The sequence below is a fragment of the Camelus dromedarius genome, chromosome 11, assembly GCF_036321535.1.
Source record: "Camelus dromedarius isolate mCamDro1 chromosome 11, mCamDro1.pat, whole genome shotgun sequence".
Lineage (NCBI taxonomy): Eukaryota > Metazoa > Chordata > Mammalia > Artiodactyla > Camelidae > Camelus > Camelus dromedarius.
The window spans coordinates 27,958,372-27,984,136 of NC_087446.1; the positions used below are offsets into that span (position 1 = coordinate 27,958,372).

The following is a 25,765-nucleotide window of genomic DNA, read 5'->3' on the forward strand; positions in this document are numbered from 1 at the left end:
CACATTGAAAGTCTTGTCAATTTTATCTTTGATAAAATTGGGATAATAGAGAACTCACAGGGGGCTTAGAACCTCAGATCACCTGTTGTCTTGCCTCCTTGGGCAAGATCTCAGTCACCTGCTCCCTCTGCCCTGACCCCACTGCCCAGTGACTGCTGCCACCTCCAGGGGACCTAGATACAGGCGTGGGGAGGGGTGGGGACCAGGAATACAAGCCCCACACTCACAGTTGCGGAGCAGGACTCAGGTTCCTGTGCAAGTCTATCTTCGCCCCTTATCTGAGGGAGCATGACACTGGTAATAAGAAAAACCATGAGAATAGGTTTAGAGAGAGATCCCAGAAGAAAAGAAAAAGGCTCCCCACCCCCTGCCTTTTGCACAAGGAGGCCTACATTTACATTTGCAGTGGGCCCTGCAAATGTAAGTGACGTAGCTGGTCCTGATCCGAGGTTTCCGAAGGTAACGAGGGAAAGATTATAGGAGGGCAATGATGAGAAGAGGGGTGAGAGAGAGGGGACATCAATGAGTCTTCAGGGCAGAAGGGAGGAGGGATTATAAACTGAGATATCAGGGGATGGTGGACTTTGTATTTTGAGCAGTGGCCAGAGACATGGAAATTACCCTGTCAAAGAGCCAAAGGAAACTCAGGGAAAAGTTTTAGTGTGAGTGCACTGAAAGCCAGAGCTCACCTTTATTGCTGATGGCCTCCACTCAGGGTACCAAACAGAAAGCTGAGACGTTCGATCGATCCAGGGGCCATTTAGCTAGAGAAACTTCCCTTCAAACTTGAAACAGCTCCTCTCATGGGATACAACAGTAAACTTGTAGTATGTGTGGGCAGGTGGCAGCCAAGGGAAGGCAGAGGGGACAGAATTTGGGTGTCATTGCCAAGAGCTGGATACAGCCAAAACCTGTGGAACCTACAAAGGAAAAAGAACAGGCTTTGATTGCTGGCTTCTCAGTTTTTAACCCTGATTAAAGACCTTAATTTCTTCAGAGTTTATCTGTAGTGACAGTTCCTGCTTTTCTGACTGCCCAAGATTGTTAAAAGTGTTCAAATATATAAAGTGAACTTACCTTGCAAATAGCTACATGAATATTAATTGGTACTTAAATTCTATATCCATTTGTTCTTTTGGAGGATTATAGGATATTTCAAATTATTCTGAGACAGCATTTAGAAGGGAAAGAGATGCTGGAATCATGCTTCATTGCCACCCCTACATCTCTTGAAGATTAAACCTTAAGATGGAACAATGAAAAATTTAAACACAAACAGAGCAAAAATGAAAGGTGAAATTCCAAAGTAGAGGAAAGCTAAGTTTACACACACACACACACAAAACTTGAGTGTGAATAGGTGAGCGTCTTAGGAGATTATCAGGGTAAGAAGAATGTGGGAAGAGGAAAAAAAGATTGTATCTTCGTGAATTTTAGAATATTTTTCACTGTATATCTTTTTTTACATTTATTTTATGTAGTCTCTTTTTCTATGTTATTGTCTCTATTTTTCAATATATTATGGAAGAGTCTAAAATGTCTGTAGGCTTAGCCCTGCTTACCCTTTGTCTCATTTAAGAGTGAAATACCCACAAGAGAGTGTGAGAAAAAATCCGAAGAGATCAATGAAGCATTTCATTAATTAATAATCTCAGAATTTTAGAAAAGAGTTTTAGACAATCCAGAAACTAAAATTTGAGTAAAATGTTTCAGTCACCTCCTGGGTTAATTAAAACCCCAGCTTAATGCAAACTAATGTTTTGAAATGTCTTTTTCTCAAACGTGTATTTAAAGTAGGTAACACTTTATGTCCTCAGTTTTGTGAGATTTTGGAGGCAGAATTTGAAACAATAGTATCCTCAAATTGTGTGTGTGTGCGTGTGTGTGTGTGTTTTCTCCCGATAGAGATGAAACCATCAGCTAGGATAAGGTATAAATATTAGGTGCCACCAGCTCTATTATTCTTTTAGGTGGAGGTTCAGGCAACGCTTCTTTGAAAAGATCGCCACCTAGGGGAAATTATGAGTTAAAGCAACATCTGCAATGCACCACACATGCTGCATAATTCCTGGTGACGTATTTAAGAATAAAAACATGTAAGATGTTCTCATATTTCAGTAAATGAGGTAGGCCACCTATGAAACCCAACTAACTGGTGGGCCTAGAATATGTATTTATGCCTAACTTTATACTGATTCCTAAACATTAGAACTGCATATAGCTTCTGCTTATGCATTAGGGCTTGACTTCTTTTTCCTCTGTATCTAGAAATATATTTAGAAAATAGATATCCTGACATTTGATTACAGGGATTAAAATTACATTTGGGGAAAATTCTTTAATTTTAAAGTAGTCACAAATTTTAATTAGAATCCTGAAAATGTTTGAGCCTAACATGTCAAAGATTTCTATCTCAATTAAGTCTTGGAAATGAACAAACTTTTTTTTCTCCTTAAACTCTTTTGCTTCGGAGCATTTATGACTGGGTCCCAAATCAGAGCAAGTGGAGTGGGAGATAATTTAGTTGGTTGATTCAGGTAAAAATGGGCTATTTTTCTTTGCTTCAGTTTCTGATGTTTTGGAATCACTACATTTTCTGAAAGCACATTCAATATGAAATATGATTCATGTAGTAATCTTTACATGCTATATTATAAATATGGGAACTTGAAAGAAAGCAACAAATCTTAAAGGTAGGTTTAAAGGGATGATTTAGTAACTTTGAGAAATGTATGTCCTATTTAAAAAAAAAAAAGTGGCTACCTTCAAAAGTTAACTCTCTCCGAAAAATCCTTAAAAACTAATTTTGAGTTAAATCATATGTTCTGAAGATGAACAATTTTGGGTTAATTAGATGCTTCTGGATTGTGAGTTTTTAATGTATCAAGAATTATATACAGTAGGCAAAAGTTTAAATAGGGAGAAAACAGCTTTATGGATTATTTGAAGGAAGAAGTTTTATTGTCTTGTGTTTACCCTCATTAGATCAGTTGGTCATACTGTTTAGCTATTAATTCCTCAATCTTCCCCAGTAAATGGTAAGCTCCTTGGAAGCAGAGACTGCTTTATATGTAGTCATTTCCAGGGTACTATTTGGTCAGTGTCTGTTCTGGTTAATTGGTAGGCATAGTATCAGTAGTTAAATATTTTGACAATAACCCTTCGATGTTATCTGTAGCACTTAGGATATACAGAATGCCCAACATTTAGGAGGGAAACAAAGCACAATGGATAAGCGAATGAATGAAGGGTCTCCAAAGTCCTACCTGCTGCTTTATATGTGGGTTTATTTAAGATACCACTCCCCTGCCAAGAAAAGAGAAAAACATAATTTAAAGAAAAGAAGTTAATCTACTGTAGAAGGCATAATTAACATTTGTAAGGCAAATATAAATTATTCTCATCTCTTTTTAGGTTATCCTAGCCTAAGCATCTTTATAGGTAATCAACAAATAATGGCCACCAAAGGGAACTACTATGCAAAGTCGTTATTATATAATATATATAATGTTATATATATTACATATAATATATTTTATATGTTATATATTTATATTATATAATATAATATTGATAATAATTATATTCTATAATATAAAATGACGTATATATATATGTATATATATATATAATCACATAATTATACAGAAATATCTTAGGAATGAGTAGTAACTTTGCTAATGGAATAGAAAAGATTCTTAAATACATTAAGATGGATTGTAAATTTATCTACCTGGATAACTAAACTTGACATTTGATCACTGCCTAGTAAACTTATGTAAATATCTTGTCAGCCCACTTGTAATACCCCTAAGATATGTTAAATTCATTTACACAGATTAACTTGTGCTTGCAAAAGTACAAAATGTGTTATGAGTCTAAAATTGAGTGTCCTATAGTTTTCATGTAAAGATGGCTAATGATAATGAACACCCTAAATGCTGAAAAATTCTGCATTCTAAAACATACTTGACCTCCAGGATTTTAACAAAACCCTTGTGGAGCTGTCTTGCATATGTAGTCTAATCCAGTGAGCTTTCTCCTCCTAACCTTCATCATCAATGCATCATGCTATTTGAATCCCCAGCGAATCTTAACCCTGTTCTATTCCTTTACAGGCCCTCTTTCCCTCAAAGCAGCAACTTTGCCATGCTGAATAAACGAATCCAGGCTAATATATTCATCAGGCATTATTAATTGCCAACTCTCTCCTGATATATACAGATCTAATAGATGACTTATTAGGATAAAATTTGTCTTTAACTAAAGGTGTACAGAAGCTTAAGGTGAGATGTTTACACTAGCTAGACAGACCATGAACATGCCATTGACCAGTAGAAACTATTTTAAGGAAAGTGGGCTTTAAAGGTACACCAAAATGTAAATGCCCTTCTTTTGCCCATACATATGGCTGAGTCTGTTGGTAATCTTAGGACACAGGCATTGTAGTACCTTATGTAGAATTATTCCTAGCTAAGCTCTTACTTCTTTTTGTTTCATCCACATTTCCTATTTAGATTCTTACTCTAATTCCTGATACCTTCCTTATGGCAAACCTTTCTCAGCTTTTACACTTGGATTCTTCATTAGACCCAGATGCTTTCAGTTGACCCCGTTCTATTGGCTACTGCCTTTACTTTTTATACTGTATTTACTCTTTTGCCCCTAACTGTGACTGCCATGTTGCAGCCCTCAGGCTCTTCTCCTGCCAGCAGCTAGCAATTTTTCATTTCCACCCACTTCCATTAGTGACAGATGATTCCTAATTTAGAGAATTAGGAATTCTGTAATCAGAGTGAGCTTTCACCTTTCACCTTACTTTCACCTTAGAAGAAAAGGGAACGGGGCCAGGAAACGTCTCTAATGATGTGAATATTCTAGCTCAGTTTTGCACTCTGCTTCTTTTCTCTCTTTGAAACCTCTCATCCCATAAATAATTTATCACTGAACCTTTGGACATCAATTACTGAGACTCAGCATTTTTCCAGAACGGAATTACAATACGCAGTATGACTGCAAACATTTGACTTTGAATATTGACTCAGAGTTATATCCTTGAATAATCTGGACTGAATTTAAAATTTCACCCTACTCCCATCCACTTCACAGAGTAAATGCTATAAGGAAACAAACCGTGTGGCTTCCAGTCTCTGTCACCCACTAGCTGTGTGACTCTGCTAAGGTGCTCAATAGCTCTTAGCATCTGCTCTCTCATTGATAAGCTAAGCATATGTTTTTAGCCCAGGCCCTGGCACAGGGTAAGGGCTCAACAAATGCTGGTTTAAACATGGAATAAAATAAGTGTTGGCTGTTTCAAATTTCTAAACCACGTATTTTAAGTTGCAGAGTTATAATAAAATGTATTTTCAGGTGCACTTTAGAGGAGAATCATTGCTGTGAGCATTATCAAGGAGGTTCATACTCATGATCCTGTGACCCAGCATGTTGGAGCCAAAAACTTCCTTCTGACAGTAAAAGATTCTGTGTTCAGTTCCATGAGGCTCTGTCTATCTGTGAGGACCAGTCTATTGTATAACACAGTTCAGGGTGCCAGAGATGTGGTTGGGTACCTGCTACTTTAACAGCTTCTTCCTTGCTGACTCTTCTTTATGTTTTCCTACTGAAAGTGATTTTAGTACGCACTTAATAAGTCACTATGCTTCCCTGTTGGAACTACCTAATAATCACAATTCATTTTATAGATGTAGTTTTATTTTTTTATATTAAAGCTGTTTATTGAGGGCTTCTTATATGCAAGACTCTGCACTGGAAATAGAAAATCAGTTCCTTACCCTATAGATTTTTCTAGGCAGAAAAGAATCACAGACAGCTATAATTTTCGAAGGATAATGGAATTATTAATGGAGTGAATGTGAGGGAAATATAAAGAGAAGAATCTACTCTGGGACGATTGATGAATGCATGACTAAGTTGTAAATGTGGAAACTGTCTCAGTCTGAGGCAGAGCCAATCCTTAGCACTGATTTATGCTCCCAATAGAAGTGGTTAAACAGCTGGAAAGAGCTGGAAATAAGGCAGTAATAAAGTATAAAGTATCCTCTGGATACCAGACCTACAAATAAACAGGTTTTGCTTCTTTCCCTAACAAATTCTGCTCTTATTAGTGGCTGTGATCATTAATAAATTACATGATGCTCAAGTCCCAGGAGGTAATTGACTATCACAAGTCTTGCATTTAAATCTAGGCCAATGGACATATATTCTCATTTTTATTTCTCAGGATTAAAGCTTTAAGCATTATTTAGTTTAGCAATTTGGATTTAATATTCAAGCATATAAAGATAAATTCCAAATTTGTTAATTTTCTTTTCTGTTGTCAGTATTAAAAGCAAAACACACATACTGTCAGTACAGATTGCTAATGTTAATCAGTGGGGTTAATGTCAAAGGGAATTCAAAATAGACTCTTTGTAGTAATGCCTTTAAACTTTTATTTACAGTGTAAAATTATTATAAATGACAGTCTGTAGAAATCCAAGGACTCTTGTGGGTCTGTGTTTTTCCTCCTTCATTTACAAATTTTGACAGTTTATATTTATGGCTTAGATTCATAGGGCAAAAAGATGCTATTATTAAACACCACGGCATATGGGAACACATTCAAATAAACAATATAAATATTTTAATATGGTTCTTTGTGCCAACACATTTACAATACTCCCTTTAATGTATCAGTGTACCATTTGTCCTGCTCCAAATGTGTAGATACAATAGGAACACAGTGATCATTAATGTTTTTATTTAAATGTTTTACCTTTGCCACTAGGTGGCACCTAAATATTAATAGTTGTCAAGCTTATGTTCTGCATAAGAAGCAAGATAGAAAGTAAATGAGAGAAAGGAAAGTTAGTTTTATTAACTTTGCTTTGTATTTGAATATTTGTGCTAGTATATACTCTGAGGTCATGGGTTTATTGCAGGAAATAGTGTGGAATTCATTAAAAATTTATAAGCAAAAGGAAAACAAAATATTCCCTTTTTTTCAGGAAAAAATAAAAAATTAACATTGACTTTGGAAAATCCACTGGAAGCAGGGGTAAACATATTTAGTGTTGACCTCAGCTTGTCACTGTATATAATAATCTTTCAGCTCAAGGGAATGTTACAATCAATGGAAATTATAAAAAGTACGATTATATATAGCAGAATTCTAATTTTGCTTTTGGTAGAGTGCTGTTTAATGAAAAATGTCATATGAATTACCTAATATAGTAGCGATTTTTGCGAGAACTGATAAATTAATACCAGTTTAAAGTCTTAAATCACTAGAACTAAAAGGGACATGTTAAAAGTCTAAATATATTTATAGGAGAGAATACTCAAGTATTTCATGATAACAGATATATCGATCATTTATAGAAAGTTCAAATGCCATATGAAAACATGAGAAGATGATAATATCAATAGTTTTTCTTTAGGGCTAGCATAAGACAGAACCTTCAATGATGTGTTAGCATTATGAATGTTAATCAGTTATCTTATACACCTATAAATTCTTATGAATATTTTTCTAAAGTAAAATTTTTATTTTGCTCTAACTGTAGATGACTAGCGCCACAATAACTTAGACTAATTTTTTCCACTCAGATATTTTTTTCCTACCAAATATGTGTATATTGGCACACACATAAAGGTATTAATCAACAATTGTCAGATTGTCATCATATGAATTATATAAGCTGTTAAACTACTACTAAAAATTACAATTGAGACACAGATGTCAGTATTCCTTCCTTAGGTACCATTGGTTGCCTGGCGTGCAGCCCCACATTGAAGAGACTCTCTTTTTTTTCTACCGTCTTTGGAACTCAAGTCAAGCTTATTAAAGGAAATTTTGTTCCTAGAAAGATTGTTTAAATAAGATAACAGGGAGATATGTTCCATTAATATAGTGGACCCACAACTTTGGACCTAGACTTTAGGTCCTGAAACCATTTACTTCTTTTAATTTCAGGTCCTTCATCTGTAAAAGGGAAATAAAGCATTGGTTCATAGTGTAGTTATATGTGATAATGTATGCTAAAGTCTTGCATATGCTTAAATGTTGTTTGAAATTTTAGATCTCTGTTGTGAATAGCCTGATGTTCTACGCAAGTGGCTTGTAACAGGATTTTAACATTTATTGGAATTTTCACTGTCATCAGGAGCAGCATAAGACAGAACCTTCTTTAAGCATTATGATACATGCGTTTTGACTTTGAAGAGATGCTTTTCCTGTATGGGGAAGGACGATCTTGACTTGAGTGAGTAATTCTTAGCAGGAGCTATTTGGGTATCAATGTTTGCCACACAAAGAAAGGAAACATCATGACCCGGTGGTAAGGGGAGGAGATAAAGGACAGAAAGTGTATTTGGGGAATGAATCCAGCTTTAGAGATTTAATTGGTCCTTATGATATGTGCAATTCAAAGTAATATACCTGATTGCAGTTTTCCAAGAGAAAACAAGACAGTTAATGAATCATTTTGTCAATTACTTCGTGAGATATTGCATTTATAGTTGCCCTAATTACTAAAAACTGACTTTTACATACCACATAATGTGTCAGCGGTCTCATGTGTGCATTTATTAAATATTATTATAACTGATAGATACTAAATATCACTGTTCTGAGTGTTTGGTAAATATTGACCCATTTAATCATCATAATCTCATTTAATCCCATGAGATAGATAGATACTACAGATGAGGAAAATAAGAAGCCAAAATTTCAGGAACATGCCTTAGTCACACAGGTGTTAAATAAAATTTTGAACCCACAAACCTCAATGTTAATCATTAAATTCCCAAGAGGGCTCTGTAATGAATCAAACCCCTAAAGCAGAGAGCTGCTTCATCTTTAGTGTGCATACATATCACTTAGACGTCTTTCTGCAAGGCAGCTTCTAACTCAGTAGGTCTGGGTGGAGCCTGGGCATTGGCATTTCTAACAAAGTGTCAGGTGGTGCCTCTACCATTGGTCCTTGGACCATACTTTCAGTATTAAGGTCCAGGCCACTGCCTTTGTACACTCTTTAATGGAAGCCAAAACTGAATTTCCAAGACAAGCTGGTTCCTGTTTAGTTTAGTGATAACAACTGTAATGTCTAGATATCTCAGTCCAACAAAATTGCAATCAGATTTCCTGGGTCTTGTTAATGAATCTAGACTGACCTAATGTTCAGTAACTGAGATGATAATTTTGATTATAAAACATAGTTTTTGTATAATGGTTAACAGTGATTTACAGTCTACCATGAAATGCTTCTTAAATATTCAGTTGTTTGTTCTTCACGGTAAGATGTGAGTGGTAATGGGGTATGACAGCTACGTTTGAGGATGACAGAGACTCAAGACTTCCGCCATCAGTCTCTCAAGCAGCAGTGACAACACACAGATGATGCCTAGACTCTCTTCCATCCGCTCACCTTGAAGTCAGGCTATGTTCCATTAATTGGCTAAAACCCAAATAGATGCAGAAAAATACTAGTACTGAAACAGCTAAGCCACATTCTGATTTTGCTTTAAATGAATGGATAATCAAGGCCAACGTAATTCAGGAGCATTAATATTAAGAGCAGTTTTCAATTGTGATTACATTAATTTGAACCTGTCTAAATACAAACAGCTTAGATGCATATATCATTTTATTATATCCCTAAAATCAAAATTAAACTAAAGCAGCTGGTTTTTTTTTTTTTTAATCCTGTTCACTCCCTTGCCCCAAGACCACCTATGGGGTGTTATTTGTATCATTTTCTTCCCAGACTCTGCCAGTCTGGTGTAGCTGGGTTATTTCACCTCTTATGTTTATTTTAATGGAACTAAATATGTTGGAATGACTTGTCCTCATATGCAGATACTATAACATTTTATGAAACCGAACTCAGAATTCAGAGTTGATCTCTAAATGTCAAGTGTATTTACCATCCTTAGAAGACTAATATTTTCACAGGGGAAAAAAAATCCCTTTAATTTACTGTGGAAACAAAGTAATGAAGATAAATCAAGAAATGCTGTCAATCACTGGAAAGGAAAATACCAGAATCTCTGAGTGTAAAAACACCAGAGAATAGATAGCAAAGATTTTTATCAAGCCTACGCCTTCTAAACATATTTATGATTTATGTTGTTTTTCTGACAGTTGAAAAGAAAATACTTGCATTCTTGAGAGACATGGCTAAGTGACACCCCATTAGCATTGTGTCCACTCATTAAGTTTGAAATAACTTTATGAGAATTTTGGGAAATTGTGATTTTCCTTCAAGTGTGCTTACCTCTAAAGCTAAAGACTGGGTTTATTCAGAGCCACACTAACACACTGATACTCCTGAATCAAGTAGTGCGAGGGTCTCCGTGGGGCTGAGAACCGTGGGGCTCCAACCACGCTGAGAAGCAACCCCGAGGACCCAGTCATCACGTGGTAGTGGGTGGGAAGTTCTCTGAAAAGTGGACTAGGTGTACTGGGATGACCAACCCTCCTGTGCCCCGACATGATTTCATCTTTTCATATCAGCCTTCAGGCTTACTAAAGGGACCATCACACTATCTGGATAATAAAAAAATGAGTTCAGGTAGAGAATCACCAATGACTGTTTTCTCCTTTCATTAATTCTTGCTGGTGTCTATTCAGAAGATACGGATAATACAGCAATGAGCAGATATGGTTCTGCCTACCTCTCTCACTGCTCATTGGCTGCTCCTTCAGGACACTCTGGTCCTTCTGTCCTCAGTTCCTCAGAGGCACCTGAGTTCTCCCAAGCTCCTCCCAACTCTGGCCTTTATTAGCCTCCCTCTGTCCCCAGTAAACATCCCCAGCTTCACTCTTGGGTTCCCTTGTGATATATACTCTCATAATGGTGCATTTCCTTCAGAGTTTTTGCAGTGAGTTAAATTTGTCTAATTTTAGTTGTCTGTCCTATTGACTAAACGGCAAGCAACATGAGAGTGGGGATTTTCCTTATTCACTGTTGTATCCTTATCACTATTCGCAGCACTTGGCCCCTAGTAGTTCTATAAACAATAGTGGTTCATGAACTAAACTCCTGAGGCGCTGCTCACATTTACATCCTTTACAAGGACTTGTGGATAATATTGCATGCATATGGAGGCAATTAATGTGTGCTGAATTCTGTAATGGAAAAGTGGAATCTTTCGTAAGAATAACTTGAGAATTGTCCAGATGTGATTGTGAAGAAATTCAATCCTAAATGAAAGTGTTTCTTTAATAAGAACGTACTTAAAATTTAGTGTCATGGATAAAATCTTCTCTTCACTAAATACTGAATAGTGGTTCAAGCTCTACCTAGAAGTACAGTTTGTCAAAAGATGTAATTTTGGGGGAGACAGGCTCAAATTCTTCATCTAGAGATGTTCTGGAAATACACTGTGGCTGGAACCTTTATTAAGTTATGAGACTTAGGGCCCAAGAAGAAATGCGTTACTTCCTAAAAATGAATAGAAGCTGTTATTTAGAATGATGAATTCTCCACAGGAAATTGTTTAGACATTACAAAGTAGCTCATGTCATCTTGCACTTACAACATACTTGTTTTACTCTCCTTCATAAGGAAGACAACTGGAAAAGAAATTTAAAAAAAATTCCACTCCCAAAAGGCCAATCATCTTTTTTTTTTAAAAAAATCCATTCTGCAAAAACTATTTTTATTGTGAACTTATGACAAGAAATATATCTAGGAACAAGGCTCCAAAATCTAAGCTCTGTTCCAGTGTTTGCAGTTACCTTGGATTTTAACTAGATGGGCAAGTTGACTTCTGACCATGGGGAATCCTCTCCATGCATGGATTTATGGATTGTTGAGGCCATGGCAGATAACCAGTTCCACAGAAGCAACTTCATGTTCTTCTGAGGAAGATCCATAGCACTGTGGAACAAGGAATATACATGAGCAATGCCACCAGAGACTGCACACGGGGTTACCAAAACACAACCATCAGCAATGAATGCTGAAAGTGGAAAGTCTATAAGAAAAAAAATATATTAAAATAGGCATTTCAAAATGGTTTCAGCTATCATGTTAAGAGCACTGACGGACATACAATAGACATGGCACAGCCTTCTCAGGCATGAAATAGTCAAAAAATATCTGTTGATTCCAGGCTCATTAAGTAAATAAGATGTATACATTTGTTATAAAAAGAAACAAGTTTCAGCATTGCCAGAATTTAAAAAACAAAAAACCTCAAGCATCTAGAGGGGAAAACACCAAATGAAAATATTCAAACTGTAATAATAAAATATTTGGCCTTTAATCATTTCCAGTTAAATTATATTGGAAAGCTCCCCCACCCCCACCCACAGTCATACACAAACACACCAAGTTTTTAAACATTTTATAATGGCCAAAGAAGGGGTTTACATAGATATCTTTATTAATGGAACTCACTTTTTAATTGGTCTTTAATAAGCTGCTAAATCATTTTAGCCTCAGATCAGTTCCATCCCATTCCTCTGCCCCTTTCCTGATGTCTAACAGTTAAATGTCCTGTACCATGAGGAGACTCTCCTGTGGGACTTTGGGAATTATCTGTTGGGGGCTTAAATAAGTACAGTTAATAAAGTTCTCTCTCTCTTCTTCAGCCCCCACTAGGATTGATAAAGGCATTTCCAGAGGCAAATGATTCTCTTCCTCCCTCTGCTCATCCTCCTGCAGCCCCTCCTCTTCCTCTTCCATCTCCTCCTCCTCCTGCTCCTCCTCTTCCTCGTCTTCCTCCTCCTCCTCCCCCACATAGTCAGCCTCTTCCACCTCCTCTTCATCCTTGGTATCTGACTCTTCATCCTCCTCATCGCTCTCCAACTCCTTTCCATCACACTCCTCCTCGTCACACTCCTCCTCCTCGTCACACTCCTCCTCCTCATCATCATTTTTCTCCTCTTCCTCTTCCAGCTGTTGAGGGGTGGGAGACTGATTTTCCTCGTCCAGGTCAGGAGTGAAGACTAGAGAGGGATTCTGCACAAAAGCTTCCTGCAGCTCCGCGTCTTCCTCACCACCGCTGGGGGGTGCGTTTCCAAAGGTGCCGGCTGGGGAGGACATGCCGCTGGCCTGGGCCTGCTGCGCCCGCAGTGCCTCCTGCTGGCGCTCCAGCTTCTCCTGCTGCCGCATGTCTTCATAGATCTGGTTCATGATGAACTGGGTGGTGTTGCGCGGCGCCCGCATGCCGGGTGCCCGCCACCCATACAGGTTGACCGGCCGCAGCAGCGTGCTCAGATCCACAGGCGGGCTCCTCCGAAAGGGGCGGCGAGGGTGGCGGCGCAGGCCGCGGCCCCGGTGGCCCCAGCGCTTCTTCCTGCTGGGAGGCCTCGCCCAGCCGGGGTTCCAGGGCCCGCGCCAGCAGGAGCAGCAGCAAAGACAGAGTGGGTGCAGGCCGTACACCCGGATCACTTGCACCCCCCCAGGGGGCTTCCAGAATCCTCCTGGAGGTGGGCACCAAGGCCCTCCCCAGCGTCCCCAGTTAGAATACACGGCCCAACAGGGACGTCGGGGTGGGTGGTACCAAGGGCCCGGGCCGTGCTGTTGCTTTGGCTGTTTCCTTGGCGGCTCATACTCGGCCTTGGGGCCATAGCGCTGCCGCCGCTTGTAAGTCGGAGCACCCCTGCGCCTTCGGTGGCAGGAAGACCAGGTGCGTAACGGGGCAGAGGATGCCCAGCCACCACCCAGGTTAAGAGGGTCCTCTCTTGTGTTGAGGGTCTGGGTCATGATTCAGAGAGCTCCAAGAGGTCTAAACAGAAGCGTCCCGGAAGCTGTCGTCAAGTTTGGCCAGATCTGATGACGGTCTGAGGAGCCTTGTCTCTCTGTGCAGCACCACGTGTCTGCCACTAGGATCACGCCTTTCTCTACAGAAGGATCCCTCTTCTCTCTTCGCTCGGAAGCGTAATTTCTGGTTCTTCGCACCCGGGTGGCCTCGCCCAAGTGGGCTGGGTGGGACTGGGGCTGGGTAAGGATGGTGGGGGGAGGAAGGTGTTGGTGGGCGACGCGCAGTGAGACCCGCTCCCGGGCCCCACACACACCCTCCTCAGTGGAGGCGTGGGCTGGGGACAGGGAGGCAGGGGGTGCGCGTTACCTTGCTGCTCCCTCTCAACCCAGGTGCTTCCCCGTCGCCGTCCTGGCTGGACTGAGGTGGCGCGGGCAGCGGCAGCCTTTAAATACCGGCCGAAGCCCCCGCGTGCCCCCCGCATCCTTGGTTGCCCTGGGCGACAGCCAATTGGAGTCGAGGTCGTTCTCCCGTGCGGTGAGGCAGGTTCCGCCCAGAACGAGGTGCCCCGTGAACATTCTCAGGGGCCTTGTGACGCAGTTTTTGAGGGAGGAAGAGAAGGCAGAGGCTGAATTTGTGCTGCCTGTGTTAAGAAACGCTTAAGGCAGTTTATTTGTGCCACCTTGAGTTCTGGGGTAGTAGAAAATGGACCTTCAGCTGAACCCCGAGGCGGGGCGTTGAGGGGTGGGGAACATGTGTTTTGAAAAACAATATCCTACACCTTTGGGAGGGGTGTGTGTAAAGAGAAAGCCCCTGGCGTCAGAAAACTGGGCCCCACACCTTACCTTGTGGCCAGTGTGAGCTCTTCTTAACTCCTCGGACCTTTTCATTGTGCACGAAACGAGACAGGAGATATTTATTACGTGTGCTTATTGCGCTTTGGTGGGCTCGTGGCATGTAATCCTCACACCTACTCTGTGAGGTAGGCATTGTTACCACATCACAAAATTTGGGAAGCTGGGCAGTTAATTTACTCATGGTCGTGGGACCCATGAACTTCAGGACTAGTATTTAAACCTATGCCTGGTTTGATCTCAGAGTCCAAATTCTCGAGGAGATCATTCTTCTACACAGTCCAAACACCTTAAATAGGACTATGGTGATAAGTACAAGAAATCTATATGGGCAAGCACTTTACGAATTATAATGTATCGTGCAAGTGTCTGTTGATAAAACATTACCAGTATGTATACAGTGAACTTGTTCCTAAGAATGCTAGGGTACCAATATGTTGTTTTTTCTTTAGTCCTTTTGTTAACCCGACAGCATGGGACATTGGGAGCCTTTATAGTATTATGGTTAAGTAATATGGTTAAGAATATTATGGTTAAGAATATTATGATTTAAACAGACAAGTGCCTACCCTGATGGTACTATATGGTGGATACATGTTGTTATACATTTATCCAAATCCGTAGAATGTATAGCATCTAGGGTGACCCCCTAATGTAAACTGTGGACTTTTGGTGATAATGATGTGTCAAAGGTTTAATTAAATATACCACTCTAGTGAAGGATGTTTATAATGAGGGAGGCTGTACATAAGTAGGGGGAGAAAGTATATAGGGAATCTTTGTACCGTCTGCTCAATTTTGCTACAAATCTAAAACTGCTCTGAAAAACAAGATCTATTTTAAAAAAAGGTCCTTCAGTTTCAGCTTACCAATTATTAACCTCTGGAAAACCCCTAGTTCCTTACACATACCATCCGTGTAGTTATAGTGCCTGCCCCATAGAGTTGTGTTGGGGGTTAAGTAAGGTATTGATTAAAACACATAGTATAGGTACCCTGTGAGCACTCAGTAACTGTGAACTATCATAATTATAATTCAGTGCTTTAGGACTTTTATAGAAGTTGATACAGTATATGTAAAGATAACTAAGCCTATCTGTGCCTGATGCAAAAATAGACGTCCTGTCCTTGTGTCCTTTTGCTGATCCACTGCTGAGAAACATCAAGAAAGTGCTACCAGCCTTGATCCTACAGAAAACCACTGAGTATATCCCTTTACTACCATCCTGTGGTGAGTGGAATTGTGCAAAATTGAACACTGCCCACTGGGAACCTGAGTCCGTACAAGCCTCCATTAAATGACAGAGCAAAATGTGGGGAAGCCCTGATGATTGCAAAGGTTGTTTATGCTTTCCTAGCTGAAAATTGAGAACAGTGTGGGGGTTCTTGGATCAGCATTCCAGCCTTTGCCATGGGACCTGTAGACTCCGCAGGCTTCGTTCACTTTCGTTTGCTCTGTGGTTTGCTGAAGAGACAAGCCTGCTTGACGCAAAGTGCAAAATGCTGACATTTTTAGCCCCCAGTGTCCCTTTTTGGATGTAGACTCATGTTTGGCGGTTACTCACTCCCTGATCTGCTTAACGGAATGGTGGTTTTCCAGATTTATTTTTCTAAGAACATATGTGGTATATGATATTCAGTTTTAATTGAGAGCTTTAGAAATTGACCATGTTGCTGTAGTGGAATTTCCATCAATTTCTCCTTTCTTTAACAAAAGATTAACCCATGGATAATTGACCTTTTTTTGATCAGTTGATGTAAACTTCATACAAATAATACTGGCTTTATTCCTTTTCACAGTGAGAGATATATCTTTCAAATTCATTCTTTCTATTAAAAAACAATGCAGGATTGTCTAACAACACTCTTCCTCTTAAGAGAAGCAGCAAATTAACGATTTATGATTTTTAGTTTTTCCATAGATTGACATTATAATACAGATTGTTCATGTACTGGTAAATCACCTAAGAAAATTAGCACTACAGCATGTTAAACACAGCCATGAGAAATGCAGTTAGGAAATTTTTAAGACTTTCAAAATTGACCATAATCTTTAAATGCTGCAAAATAAAGTATTTTGATTCAACATTAAGATACAACAGACCATGTTTTTATATATTGTATTCATTTTCTATTGCTACATAAAAGAGTTCCCACAAACTTAGATACTTAAAACAACATAGATTTGTTATCTGAGTTTCCAGGTGTCAGGGGATCAGGAACAACTTAGTTGTGTCCTCTGCTCAGGGTCTCACCAGGCTGTGATCAAAGCCATTTGGGTTCTCATCCTGGAGCTCAATTTAGGGGAAATCTGCTCCCAAAATTATTCATGTTATAGGCAGAATCTGCTTCCTTGTGGCTGTATAACTAAGGGCCCTACCCTTTAGCTGAATGGGGGCTGTAGGAAGCCTTCAGGTTTAAGGCAAACCTGCAGGTTCTAGAGAATAACAGAGGTTCCTAGGGGCTGCCCACAGATGCCTGCCATAGACTTCCTCAACATGGCGGCTCACTTCATCCATCAAGCCAGCCAAGGGGATCTCCTTAGTGCCTCCTAGCACAATGAATGCACACATATACACACACACACGTGTGTGTGTGTGTCATAATCATGGGTCTTCATTTTTGTGACATCCATCACCTTTGCCATGTCCTATTGGTTAGAAGCAAAGCCCAGGTCTCTACCAGCACTCAAGGAGAGAGGATTACACAAAGGCATGACCACCAGGAGGCAGGAAATCATTGGGGGTCACATATTTCAAGTAAATTCAGCAAAATATGTCCTTCATATTAACTAGTTTCAACGTTATTGGAGAGATTTTAATGATATTGTTGCATTTTGAAACTCTGATAAATGTGATATGACAACATAGGTTTTGTTGTGCTTTGTGTTATCCAGAGCTTTACATTGTTAAGTTGAAAACATTGCATTCTTGGTGTTGGCTTTTGTGCATTTGGATGACTTGAAAAGTATGAATTCTAACACTTGATGGCAGTAGTAACTCATTCAAAATTCAGTCATAGAAGTCCTTATACTAAAGAAACTGTGAAGTTAGATACTTTAAAAAATATTTTATCACAAATACCTTACTTAAATCACTCCAAGTTGCCAGTATTAATTATTCTTTACTCTGATGTGGTGGAATTGGGCACATTGTTTGATTTTAGCATTTTAGCATTTTTCGATTGGCTTTTGAAAAACAAACCTCTGCTAATTGTAAATAAAATTCTTTAGAGAAAAATTGGATATACCTGATACATTTGGTCAGAAGAATGAAATATCACAAATATTTTAGATTCAGCTTTGTAACCAGTGCATTACTATGGGTTACAAAAAGTAATGTAAATAAAACTCATCTTACGCATTCTCAAAAACTTGTCTTTTCCACCAAGTAATTTAAAAACCAAAAAGGTAGGCGCCATCTAGTGGTTACAGAGGCTAAGTATAGAGTATGAAGCCTTTCTGACTTTTTCCAAAGTGAGATAAATGAATTCAAAATTATTGATTACTTTTCTTCATAATTTGAAAAGTTGTGGGTTAGTTTGCAGATTAGTGAGGCATATTGTGCATCATGGAATACCACTGTAATATTTTCTGTTTATGAATTCTCATATTATTTAAGCAAATTATGAAAGGAATGTTAACTTTGTAATGAGATAACTACAAAGACAATGTTGCTACAGACTTAAAGAGAAGTAAGGATGTGAATTTTGCACTCATAGTACTCTGTGTAGGTATTATTTGCTATCGCACTTTGAAAATATTATTAACCCTATAACAACTCAGAGTTTTCAGAGGATTAACACAACATATTGTAGTCAGGTCATCTGAAAAACATGTGTATTTGGTAATAATTATTTAGTAATTTTAACGTGGAAATGTTTGCTTATGAATAGTTTTGAAGTACACTATCATATGGGGCAATAAAATGTAGTGTCCTCCCCCTTAGAAAATAACCTGTAATATTTAGAGAAAAGTAAATGTATGTAGCAAATAAATAAAGAAAAAAGGTTAGGTTATTTAAAAAAAGACTGTTTAATCAAGGGTCAGTTTTAGAATTTGAGCTTTCAATTAAGAATGTGAGGTGTTTTGAAATGACTGTTTAAATAGGAAGCACTTAAAAGAAATACTAAAATTTTATCATCATATTTTCCAAGTTATAGAATTTACTTTGTCCTTCTAGAGTTATGGTGAATTACATCTGCAAAGCAGCCTTTTGAGTAGGTAGTCATAATGCCTGCGGGAATGTCAGCTGACCCCATAACTTTTGCATAATGATACACTTTCATGCCAGTATTTTATCTTCCTTCCTTCCTTCCTTCCTTTTCTGGCTACAAATTCCTGCCCAACCCTCCTGATTTGGTAATCATGGTGTACTGAGAAGGCGGTGAGGACAGAGAGAAATTCTTTGCCATTTGTAGGGAGATCTGAGATCATCGATAGTATGTGTGGGCAGGGTATTATGACTTTATGGGCTCTTTCCTCCACAAAAAAATTAAAATTATAGTTTATATCTTGTTGCTATAAAGACTAGTATATTCCAGGCCGAATTCTCTATTGTATGTTTAACTATTACTGTTATTAACATGTTTTCTGTTTATTGAAATGAACTAAAAATATATGCAGAATTCCTAAAATTATCACTGTTCCCGGGCACTGTACCTTTTGTGCCTAATGAGTAAGTCAGCTCTGCCCACTGGGTGTCTTCTTTACCTTCATGGTCCTAAGCATCTTAATCCATCTTTCTACTAATCTTCTGGAGCCAGGGTATCTAGATGACTATTCTAGACCCCAGAAATGGTTCCTCAGATGTGTCTCAAAGGCCTTTGGCCATTTGGAAGTCACTGTGACATCTGAAAAAGTAACACTGAGCTTGACATCTTTATTAGTCTGCTTGGGCTACCATAACAAAATATTGTAGACTCGGTGACTCAAACAATAGAAGTTTTGGACAGTAGGAAGTCCAAGGTCAAGGTCTCAGCTGATTTGACTTCTGGTGGGAGCTCTCTTCCTGGCTTGTAGATGGTTGATTTCTCTTCATATCCTCACATGGGCTTTCTTTAGTGTGTGTGAGGTGTGCACACACACATTCATGCACACACGCACACACACACAGAGTAATCTCTTTTTTTTTTTCTTCTTATAAGGCCACTAATCCCATCATGAGGGCTCCACCTTATGACCTCATCTAACCCTAATTGAACTCTCAAAGGGTCCATCTCCGAACACATCACAGTGGGGTTTAGGGCTTCAACATATGAATTTTGAAGGGACACAAACATTCAGTTCATAATGGCTTCTGTGTCTAGTCTGTACATCATTTTCTTGTATTACAAAACAGGGAAAAGGCATGCCCGTGGTATTTGAGGCAGGAGAATGGGGTGGAATAAGATAGACCTTTGGAGTCAGCCCTTAACCTGGGGCAAGTTATTTAAGCTCTCTCTCTGATCTGTGACTTCTATATTCATTACTATCCCCAGCTCCTAGGATGTTGTGAATTAATACAGGAAGAACACCTCAGTAGATGCCTGGTATGTATCATGTCCAAGAATTGGTTCCTATTGTAACAATGTGCATCCATGTAATGGACTGATATGTGGTTTTCAGAGTAAGTAGAGCTATATGTGCTGACATGGGAAAAATCACCAAGAAATATTTTTAAGTGAAACAGGCAAGGTTCAGAATACTGACTATCTTTTGTACTTAAAAAAATTTATGTTTACATGTACTGATACATACATAATGATGATATGTATATACTTGCAGCACATACCCATTATGTATTTGTGTAAAAGAAGGGAAGTTATTCATGTGCAAGTTTTTATTTCTCATGGAAAACTTGGTAAAAGTATGCAAGAAATCATTGACTATCTAAGGAGTGTAACTTAGGGTTTGCTGCTGGAAGGAAACCTTTCATTTTATACTCTTTTGTTATCTTTCAGTTTTTAGCCATGTGCCTGTATTATTATATATTTCAGGAAGATCAATTTTCTCTAGAAGGTATTCCTTAACTTCTTCCCTACTGTGATTTTCATATCATTATCTATATTTAATTTTTTTCACAGGCACAGAAATATGCCAAGTAACTAGTTAGTTTAGAAAATGTCTAGAAAGAATTGGCAGGTCTTTAAGATAATAAAATATTATCACTCAAAAACTGAAGCTGTGTGTATTATTATTATGATTATTTACATGTTGTGATTATAAAAAATATTTTCCCACAAGGCCATTTAGTTTTCTATATTTTTATTTTTCATTCTCTTTAATGAATTTGAAAACAGAAACATGCTTTAGTGAAAAAAAAGAATAGAAAAGTTTAATTAAAAACACCTAAATCTTGGCAATACATCTAAAGTGTTCATTTTAAATTTTTATTAGATGATTAATTTAAAATTATATAGGATATGAATTCCTAAAATTTGCAAATACAAGTGATTTACAAGAATATCTGTGAAATATTTTCTGTCTTTTAGTTTTGCTCTTTCTATACATCTTTTGGTTTATTCCTGATTCTTTTGGTGTTTCTTAGATTACTAAATTGCTATCATATATTAAAACTTTTAGCTGCATTTTATGTAATTATGTCACCTTTCAGAACACAATTTGAAAATACCATGCTGAGTTTTCTTTTTGAAGAGAGAACTGTTTTGTTATAGTAGGCATCATAACTCTAACTGCTATCTGAAATTAGACCAAACTCCCAATAGGCAAACGAGGTAGGCACATATAAGCTTGAGGAGTTTTGCTGAGATTGATAGGGTTCCCATCCAGTCGAATATCCTCAAGTGCCTTACGAATATATGTCAAATTTTTAACATTGCAAAAGGTATCTTCGTGCATCTCCAGAATGTTGTTATTCTAAAAAAAAGATTAAAGGAAATGATTAGACAAGATAAAACATTCTCAGTATCAATTAATAATATAGTCCATTTTGCTTCACCTCTGTTTTTACTCATTCATTCCTTCTCTCCTCGAAAAACACACATGTGATTATTATGCATCAAGCACTTTCTAAGCAATGGGGGTAAATCAGTTAACATAAGAGACATGTGCTTGCCCTTACGGAGCTTGTACTTCAGTAATGGGAATATAAGATAAGGAGGTGAAAAAACAAATGTAAAGGAAACAAGTCATGTCCAAAAGCAATGTGAACTAAGTAGAAAGGATGGTGACTGTGAAGTTATTGTAAGCAACAGCAATGGAGCTGAGAATGGAATGACAAGGGGGCATGGGCCTGGAAAGAGCCAAGGTAAGAATATCCCAGGCAGAACACCAAGTTCAAATTCCAAGTAACTAGTATGGAAAGTTCGAGAATAGGAAAAAAAGTCAACATGGCTGAAGTGAAGTGAGGGAGAGGGTGTGCAAATATCAGGAAGATACAGATCTGGGGAGGGCCCAGAACTAGATTTTTAAAAATAGCTTTATTGAATATATTTCACATACTATAAAATTCACCGATTTTAAATGTATAGCTCAGTGGTTTTCAGTATATTCAGAGACTTGTATAAACATCATCATAGTTTAATTTCAGAGCATTTTAAACATCCCCCAAAGAAACCCCATAAATATTAGCAATAACTCCTCATTTTCCCCAACCTTATCCCCTGACAGCTTCTAAACTATTTTCTGTTTCTATGGAGTTTCCTATTCTAGACGTTTCACAAAGAGAATCATTCAATTTATCATCATTTGTGACGGGGTTCTTCCCTGTGGAATTGCATTTTCAAGGTTCATACATGTTATAGCATGCATTCTTTTTTTCCTTTATCACTCAATAATATTCCATTCCATGGATCTACCACATTTTTGTTTATCCATTCATCAGATAACGGGAATTTGGATTGCTTCCACTTTTTGGCTCTCATGAATAATGCTTCTGTGAACATGTGTGAACAAATTTTGTGTGGACATAATGTTTTCAGTTCTCTTGAATATATACCTAGGAGTTGAACTGCTGGGTCATATGGTAACTCCATGTTTAACATTCTGAGAAAGTATCAAACTGTTTTCCCAAATAGCTGGGCCATTTAACACTTCTGCCAATAATCTACGAGGGCTCTAATTTTCTCTGTATCCTAAGCAACACTTGTAATTTTCTGTCTGTCTTATTTTATCCATCCAAGGGGGTGTGAAGTGGTATCCCATTGTGATTTAGTTCATTGCTAGTGTATAGTCTTAATAATATTCTGTGGTATATATATACACAACAATTTCTTTATCCATTCATCCATTGACAGATACTTAGGTTGTTTCCATATCTTGACTGTTGTGAATAATGCTACCATGAACATGGGAATGCAGATAACTTCAAGATACTTGTTTCATTTCCCTTGGACATATACCCAAAAGTGAAGCTGCTGGATCACATGGTATTTCTGTTTTTAATTTTTTTGAAAAATCTGCATACTGTTTCCATAACTGCACCACCTTACATTTCCACCAAGAGTGTACAAAGGTTCCCTTTTCTCCACATTTTTGCCAACACTTATCTTTGGGCTTTTTGATAATAAGCATTTTAACAGATGTATAGTGACATCTCAGTGTTGTTTTGACTTGTATTTCCCTGATAATTAGTTGTATTGAGCTCCTTTTCACATACCTGTTGGCCATTTGTATGTCTTTTTTTGAGAAATGTCTATTCAGCTTCTTTGCCAATATTTTAATTAGCTTATTTGTTTTTTCCTATTGAGTCGTTTGAGTTCTGTATATTTTGGATATCAACCCCTTATCAAGTATATGATTTGCAAAAATGTTCTCCCATTCCATAGGTTATCTCTTCTCTCTGGTGATTATTTCCTTTGCTGTACAGAAGTCTTTCCACACTATGTTGTGGTTTTCAGTATACAAATTTTATACTTCTTTTGTTAATATTATTCTTAGAAAGTTTTTAAGTTTTGTGACTATTATATATAAGATTGTTTTCTGAATTTTATTTGCAGGTTTTTAATTTCTAGTGTATACATATACAATTAATATTTATATGTTGATTAACCTGTTACATTGCTGAACTAATTTATTAGAGTTCTACTCTGACCCATTGCTTATTAAGTAAAGTGTTGTCTAATATCCACATATTTGTGAATTTCTCATTTTCTTTGTTGTTGATTTCTATTTTCATTTCATTGTAATCAGAAAAATATTTTGTATGAATTCAATTCTTTTCAATTTGTTGAGGCCTGTTTTGTGGCGCAGTATATCGTATATCCTGGAGATGTTCCTTGTACACTTGAGAAGGATGCGTATTTTGCTGTTGTTGGGTTGAATGTTCTGTAGATGACTGTTAGGTGTAGTTTGTGTATAGCGTTGTTCAAGTCTTCTGTTTCCTAGTTGATCTTATGACTAGTTGTTCTATCCATTACTAAAAGGAGAGTATGGAGAAATACAATTATTATTGTTGAATTGTCTGTTTCTCCCTTCAATTCTGACAGTGTATTCTTCATAAATTTTGAGGCTCTGTTGTTAGGTGGATATAAGGTTATAAGCATTACATCTTCCAGATGGATTGACTCTATTATTACAAAGTATCCATGAGGGATAATAGACTTAGTGACTATGCATTGTACTATTCCCTTTGATAGGTAATAGGTACATATTTTTAATAATAATTGCACTTCACCTTTAAGTACTTATCATGTATCAGTAACTGTAATATCCACTTTATAAACTAAAACTGAGATGCAGGGAGGTTTAGATATTTGTCCAATTTTTAAATAGTGTCAAATACAATTTCAGCTGATGGAATCTGTGTTTGCTAGGGCTGTCATTCTTAATTATTATACATATGTTGGAAAACATTTTTCAAATGAATCAAAAAAGGACGTGTTTATATGACCATTAAAAATAAATATAAAATGAAGACTGTAAATTAAGAAAAGCTTTCTGCTGGATATAAGTGAGGTGATTGTAAAAGAGAAATATTTTAAAGGGTGCACTTTTTAAACCTTAGAATAGGGAATATAAAGCCAATTACTTAAAAAAACTTCTTTGTATATATGAGCAGATTATGTTTAAATGTATCAGAGAACTGGTTACTCTATGGAGTCAGTATCGTCACAGTACTAAAATGTAACTCAGAATTGGAAAACACATTCCAAAATTTCCTTGAGGATTCCCTTGAAAATCCTCCTTCCAATCCTAAACAAGGCAAGAAACCTTCATATACATAGAAATTCACCCCCAGAAAAAGAGAGCAAGAGAGAGCCATCCAGAAATAGGATGAGGACTAGAAAGGATATATATATTAAGGAAGTTAACACAGGCAGAAAACTCTCAAAGAGACAGGTATTCAACCTCAAGGACAAATATACACAAAAAGACACCAAAAAGAAGCATGGGAAAAAAAAAAAAAAGACACAGAGGTAGATATTTACAGAATCCACAGAGAAAATCATAGGAATCAGAGACTTGCTCTCGCATAGCAGAATCACTTCTTGTGATGGTTTGTACTTTTTCTGCTAAAAGATTGTAATATTACACTATGATGTTGTGTCTTTGAGCACATGATGGACATATTCTCCACAGATTTGTTCCATAGAACAGATGAAATTATTACAGAAACTCAGTTATGGCTCTAGCTCAAAACTTACATCTGAAAAAAGAAATAATTGATTTTTCTTTGTTTCAACAACCAAAAATGTTTGTTTTAATTGATCATATTTTTAAGATACTTTAATGAAATATATTTAGAAAATATTAGGTCATAACATTTTGAAAATGTGTTTTCACTCATTACTTCAAGGATAAAATGTAGCTTAGTGGGATTTAACACAAATTTTCAAATATGTTGGTTTAGAAAAATCTGCATTTGCTTAATCCAGAGAGATGGAAGCCTGTCATTTCTCAGCAGATAGGAATGCCCTAGGATTGAATTTAATTCAATATATAAAATCAAGAGTTAAAACTGATATTTTTCCCCTGAAAGCTAGAAATCATATTAGATTTTTCTTTCCCTCTTTTTCTCTTCCATTTCTAATCTTTACATGTTTCTTCAGCAGATGAAGCTCTGTTTTTTTTTTTTTAAGAAGCTTTGTGTGCCAAAAAGATGCATTATGACTTGGCAAAGAATGAAAATAAAGACTAAAGTTATCAGAAATAAATCAGTATAAATAGAGTCATGAATGTACAAATACCTTGTACTCAGGTTGAGAGAGAGAATGCATGAGAGAGGAGAAATAAAAGAAAAATTGTCACAGCATGTCAAC

General features: G+C 37.4%; 2 protein-coding genes and 1 long non-coding RNA gene across 3 annotated transcripts in view; 1 reads left to right on the top strand and 2 right to left on the bottom strand.

The window, feature by feature from the left end:
- LOC105092215 (uncharacterized) overlaps positions 1-25,765 on the top strand; it is a 447,960-nt gene that overhangs the window by 170,465 nt on the left and 251,730 nt on the right. The gene's annotated exons all lie outside the window — the stretch shown is intronic.
- CCER1 (coiled-coil glutamate rich protein 1) lies at positions 12,454-13,718 on the bottom strand. The gene has a single exon (XM_010983860.3). It carries the CDS (start codon positions 13,716-13,718, stop codon positions 12,498-12,500), a length of 1,221 nt encoding a protein of 406 aa, XP_010982162.2. The 3' UTR covers positions 12,454-12,497.
- Positions 21,234-25,765, bottom strand: part of EPYC (epiphycan) — a 32,671-nt gene continuing 28,139 nt past the window's right edge. The window contains exon 6 of the mRNA XM_010983861.3: positions 21,234-21,422. Coding sequence (XP_010982163.1) covers positions 21,252-21,422 — 171 coding nt within the window. The 3' untranslated portion in view covers positions 21,234-21,251. The remainder of the gene's footprint in view (positions 21,423-25,765) is intronic.

What these genes read in the sequence shown, in the direction of transcription:
- CCER1 (XM_010983860.3), bottom strand. Translation starts at nt 13,718, where the DNA reads ATGACCCAGACCCTCAACACAAGAGAGGACCCTCTTAACCTGGGTGGT.